The sequence below is a fragment of the Nanorana parkeri genome, unplaced genomic scaffold (assembly GCF_000935625.1).
Source record: "Nanorana parkeri isolate BGI_ZX_2015 unplaced genomic scaffold, ASM93562v1 scaffold3217, whole genome shotgun sequence".
Taxonomy (NCBI): domain Eukaryota; kingdom Metazoa; phylum Chordata; class Amphibia; order Anura; family Dicroglossidae; genus Nanorana; species Nanorana parkeri.
Genome location: NW_017309485.1, coordinates 21,620 through 27,106, shown reverse-complemented (window position 1 = coordinate 27,106; position 5,487 = coordinate 21,620). Strand labels below are relative to the sequence as shown.

The following is a 5,487-nucleotide window of genomic DNA, read 5'->3' as shown; positions in this document are numbered from 1 at the left end:
GCCTTGGGGCAGCAGGGAGAGTAAGTCCAGTGCTGTCTGCAACAGTTGTCCAGAATTGTTGAATTTGAGGACAGGACCACAGGCAGTGGAACAGGGATGCTTCAGGCTCTCCGCATTTAGGGCACTCTGCGTTCAGTGAGACTGTAGCACACGAAGTAGGTTGAAACTGGAAGGCATAGTACGCTCTATGTACAATTATAAATTGAGTTTCTCTCCTTTGTTCTTTGATAATGACTGATCAGATATTTCTATTACCTGTCAGAACCTTCTCAACTACGTCCTCCACCAGTATGTCTCGTGCCCAATTACCTATATTAGAGTTATGTAGAGGTGGGGTCAGACCATCTCTCAGAAAGGGGTAAATGGCGGAAATGGATGGTGCAGACTTTCTTAAGGTGACTAATGGGGAGGATAGCGAGAGTCGGGACAGTTGGGGACACAGATCTTTCACCTGGGTGACGGCTTGTAGAAAGCAAAGGAAATCGCCCTCAGGTAAGCTATATGCCTAAGCCGAACCTCCGGCAGGCTACCCGCTGCTGTTCGGTCTATTCTTATAGATGCCAAACAGCAGTGAGTGAATAGCTGAATGCCGCTGAGCGGCATTCGGCTCGGCTGTTCTGCTCGGTCCCTCTGTGGTACCGAGCAGAACAGAAAAATAGTAGAAAAAAAATAAATAGAAAACAATTGTGCGGAGCTAGCAATGACAGCTAGCTCCGCCCAACAGTTTTCTATTGGCCGGCGGTTCTGCTGCCATCACAAAAAAATAAAAAACTCTACCGGCCGCCAAGGAGAGAAACACCGGTTTTTCTTTTTTTTTCTTTATTCTGACACGGAGCCGTGTCAGAATAGAATAAAAATAAATAATTTTTGGCCATAGGAATGCTTTGCTAGATTCCTATTTGCTATTTCAATTTGCAATAGCCAATGGCAAACTAGTTATTGTTCCCGCCCTCTGCTGCTGTCAATCAGTAGTGGGGACCCATGTTTCATATTACACCCTAAATATAGACATAACATGATACATGGTCGGAGAGTTAAACAAGGCCATTTGCCTTCTGTTCACACTTTAGCGTTGCGTGAACGTGCGCCAAAGCACACATTAAAATTGCGTCATGCGTTTGCAGTGCCATTACTTAACGCGTCTGGGAAAGCATGCATCAAATGCACGCCAAGGTAAAACGCAGCACGCTTGTAGCTGCATGAGCTACTTTTCTGCGTTTGTCGCGCATTGCACAAGTTAATTGAATGGGCTCACGTGCGGGAAAACCCTGGGAAAACGCACATGACCCCGCGTTCATCTTTATCTGTGCCCATGCTACGTGAAGTGTGAACTGGCCCTGGAAGTTCACACTTGCGGCCAATGTATAACTTCATATCTGTAACTGTATCCTGAAAGAACATTTACACATTGCAGCTCCTGACAGGGGAACAATAAAGCTGGTTCATTGGACGGAGTGAAGGCACTGCGGCATTGTGGGTAATGTAGTCCTCTCTGTGCTGTCTGCAGGTCTGGGCCGTCCTGTATGAACTACTCTCCCAGCATGCAGTGCGGCGATACGTGTGGTTGCTGGTGAATGGCTGGGCTGTAGAGGGATGTGGAGGGTGAGTATAGGATCCTCGTTATCAGGACCTGCTGCTGATAGCCGGGACTGGCCGCTCTGGGGACCAGCACATGTATGGAGGGAGAAGGTGAGCTCATTGTATGCTCTGCTATGGAAGCTTGCAGGAGTCTGGAATGCCAATCATTGCACTGCAGCAGCTGCACCCATTCAGTGGGTCTACTGCACATTAAAGGGGCATATTTATAAAGCAGTTAAGCTGACATTCGCTGCAGGTGAATCATCCTGGTGCATGGGTTATACAATAGGTGATTGATTCACCACCAGTGAATGTTTGCTGAATGCCACCTTCACTGCTTTGAAAACATTATCGGAAATCGTCTCTTCTTTTGGTTTTGGGGAAGGATTAGAAACTGTTCTGTTTTCCTAGTTAGGGCCCATTCACATTTGATGTGCGTTCTATGTGTGCTTTCTGGCGTGCGTCCGCATATGCCTTGGTGCGGCTTTCACCCTTTCTGCAGAAGACGTGTATCTAAACCTCTGTTTTTAACCTTAGCGGTTAGACAAGTTTTTTTACATGCTGGCTGGCGAGTGTGGCGGGAAAACTTTTTGCTGTTTGTACTGTATTAGGCGCTTCCATGTGCACCTTGCTGTAAAGCTGGTAACGTATTGATGAGTGCGTTTGCCATTTGCCATATGCAGGGGTGTCGCCTGCTCCGCACGTCATTACGCATACACATGACATCATTATGCACGCACATAATTACATCACGCGCACGTCACTGCCGGTGGCCATATTGGTGATGGGCGCCAGCAAACAGAGGATCGGGCGTTCATACGGCGGGATAAGGAATGCTTCCACGCCCCCTCCCCTCTAATGCAGCTGTCAGGCTCTCGGGCCATGACCAAGTGCCCGACTTTTCAGAGGGGGTGATGCCAAGATGCTAGTCATTTTGGTGTCACCCCCTCTGATGGTGTCACCCGGTGTGGGACGCACCCCCCTTGTGACACCACTGCGCATATGGCAGTCTGTTCATTCCAATGGGCTGCCCTACATGCGGCAAAGACACTCATGCAGCTGTTTGAGGCGCCAGCTTTGTGCATTCTGTGAACATGCGTTTTTTGCGCTTCTTGATGCATTTGGGGGGCCATCAGCAACAGTAGCACAGCAAGCACCGTAGGCACCTTTCGCTCAATTCTGGAGAGCGTGCGACTAATGTGAACGCGGCCCTACTTTTCACCAGACAGGATGTGTGCGGTGACATCAGAGGTCCTCTTCGCCATCTTCTTCCTCCGGCGGGCAGATCCTGAATGCTGCTGAGGACAGCACCACGCGGCACCACAGCAGCACTCTCTACAGCAAAGGTAGGCAACCATGCACTCCTACTGTGGTGAAACTACAAATACCATCATGCATCTGTCTCTGGAAGTCATGCCTGTGACTGTCTGAGTCTTGCAATGCCTCCTGGGACTTGTAGTTCCAGATCAGCCGAGGTTGCCTACCTCTGTTCTATAGCATACGCCTGTTATCCAGGGAGGGGCGGAGCCTAGACACCCTGGGCTCACAGGAAGTAGGATGAATGATGCTGGTCGTCATGCATCCTGGAAGAGAAGTGAAGCTGGATCGGTGAGTCTGCGGGGGCAGCAGACAGTTCGGGAGTGATATTCCTTTTTAAATGTCCAGTGATGGGTGTCTGGTGGGGGAGGGTAGGTAGCCAAGCACCAGCACTTTGCCATGGGGGAGAGGGGAGTAAGTCACATGAGTCCCAATACCTGGAGACACAGTATGAGTTTCTGCTGATGGCGTGCTCACCAGCAACCGCGCTAATCTGAAATGTCCCTTCTGGCTGGTACTTGCCCTTTAATAACAGGAGGACGGCCATTTTTATTTCCCGTCCTACACATATGGGAAGGCGGAATGCATTTGGTTTCCTTGGCTGACATTCATTTGCTGAGTCGGACTGCAATTTACTGTCATTTTTTTATTTTCCAGCTCGGGGTTAAAAGCCCAAATTTTGGATTTCTGTAATGAAGATGGCGCTGCCGACCGCACTCCTCCTCCTCCCGTTACTCTGGGCGCCGGCGCTGAACGAGCAGACGGAATACACAGAGAATGACGGCGGTTGGTATGTGTGGCGGCAATGGATTGCATGTTAGCACATGAAGGGGATCTGTCTGTGTTGCCTCCAGCAGCCAATCAGATTCCAGCCGTCATCTTCCAGTACACTTTAGACAACAGAAGCGGCAAATCTGGTTGGCTGCTTTGAGACACTCAGACAGGCGGGCCTTATTCTTTTATTTTTTAAAGCCCAATTTTAGCTTAAACTTGGCCCGAGTCCAAGTGAACTGAAGTTTAAATCCGATAATTACATCTCCTGTGCATCAAAACAAAAGCAGTCACAGCGTGTCCCCTGCCACCACTCAGCAGGGAAGGACCCTTGCCCTGTGTGTGGAAGCAGCGGTCTCTATGCAGAGGTCCGGTATGCCCCCCTGCTGAGTCAGAGTTAGAACAGTCAGCAGAGATGATGCTCCCTGCAGATTGCTTTCTCAGCAGGGGGTGCGCTGACCTCTGCAGAGACGCCGCTGCTTCCACACAGAGCGCAGTGGTCCTTCTCTGCTGCATGATGGCGGGGGATGGGCTTTTCTACTCGCGCTGTGACTGCTTTTTGAAAATCAAAATTGTCGGACTAAAATACCTTTTTTGTTTTGAAGTGTTTAGCAGATTTAAGCTCGGAGTTTACTTGGATTTTAAAGCAGATCTCCATGAATATGAAAACATAATCCTTGCAGTGGGTCCGCCCCCATATGACAGGGGTAACTGCGTTGGCTTTTTGTCTAGGGGGTCGAATAAAGAAGATACACTCGCCCGAGTATCAATCCCGCCTGGCTGCTAGACCTGTCCCTGCTGGACTCTTCTCCCCCAGGCTCCGGTGATGGAACGTCTCTCGGCGTACAGTGCATTAGACGTGATGACTCCTGGGACTTTAGAACGCCCGAGTGGAGGGGGCGAGGAGGATGCGGTAACCGATCTAGCAGCCAAGCGGGATTAATGCTCAGGTGAGCGTATCTTCTTTATTCGGTCCCCTAGACCAAAACGATTGGTTAACCCTTGCAGTGCCGGGGAAGCACCACTATAAGGGTTAACTTTTTAAATCCCTGGAGTCCCCCTTTAAGGGCCTATTCACACCTGTCAGCTTTCATGCAACAAAACTCTTGCGTTTTGCTGCATGCAGATGCATGTCAGGTAGAAATTTCATTCTTACCTATGCGGCTGGCTCACATCTACACTATATTGCCAAAAGTATTGGGACGCCTTTACACGCACATGAACTCTAATGGCATCCCAGTCTTAGTCCGTAGCTCTGTCATGTCACGTGGCCTACCACTTCGTGGCTGAGTTGCTGTTGTTCCCAGTTGCTTCCACTTTGTTATAATCCCGCTAACAGGTGACCGCGGAATATTTAGTAGCCAGGAAATTTCATGTAACACCTGAATCCAATGATTTGGAGGGGCGTCCCAATACTTTTGGCAATATAGTGTGTATATGTGAATAGGAATAGTAACCTATATGGGCCCGTTCACACATATGGATGTGCATCACCACGTGTGCTGCATACACATGGAACAGGGTGACTCTGACCTCAAATGACCAACATTGCTCAGACTTAGACCCCCGCAGCCTCTTCTCCCCCCTCCGCCCTGGCTGTCTAAGGTACCACTGATATCAAATACAACGTTTTTTGTTTGATTCTGTCTGCAGGATGTGGAACAACTACTCCCCAGTACAGGAGGAGGAGAGCTGTACAGTGGAGAGGAGGGACGGCTCCATCACCTACACTGAGTTTATTGAACAGTGAGTGTGCTCGGGTCGGGTGGGGGGGGGGGGGGGGGGGGGGCCCGCCCGTCCCCCCCCCCTTTCCTGCCCTGC

General features: G+C 49.9%; 1 protein-coding gene across 1 annotated transcript in view; it reads left to right on the top strand.

The window, feature by feature from the left end:
• The first annotated feature begins 3,593 nt into the window (after positions 1–3,593).
• Positions 3,594–5,487, top strand: part of JMJD8 (jumonji domain containing 8) — a 10,121-nt gene continuing 8,227 nt past the window's right edge. Inside the window, exons 1-2 of the mRNA XM_018574770.1 lie at positions 3,594–3,685; positions 5,320–5,412. Coding sequence (XP_018430272.1) covers positions 3,594–3,685; positions 5,320–5,412 — 185 coding nt within the window. The remainder of the gene's footprint in view (positions 3,686–5,319; positions 5,413–5,487) is intronic.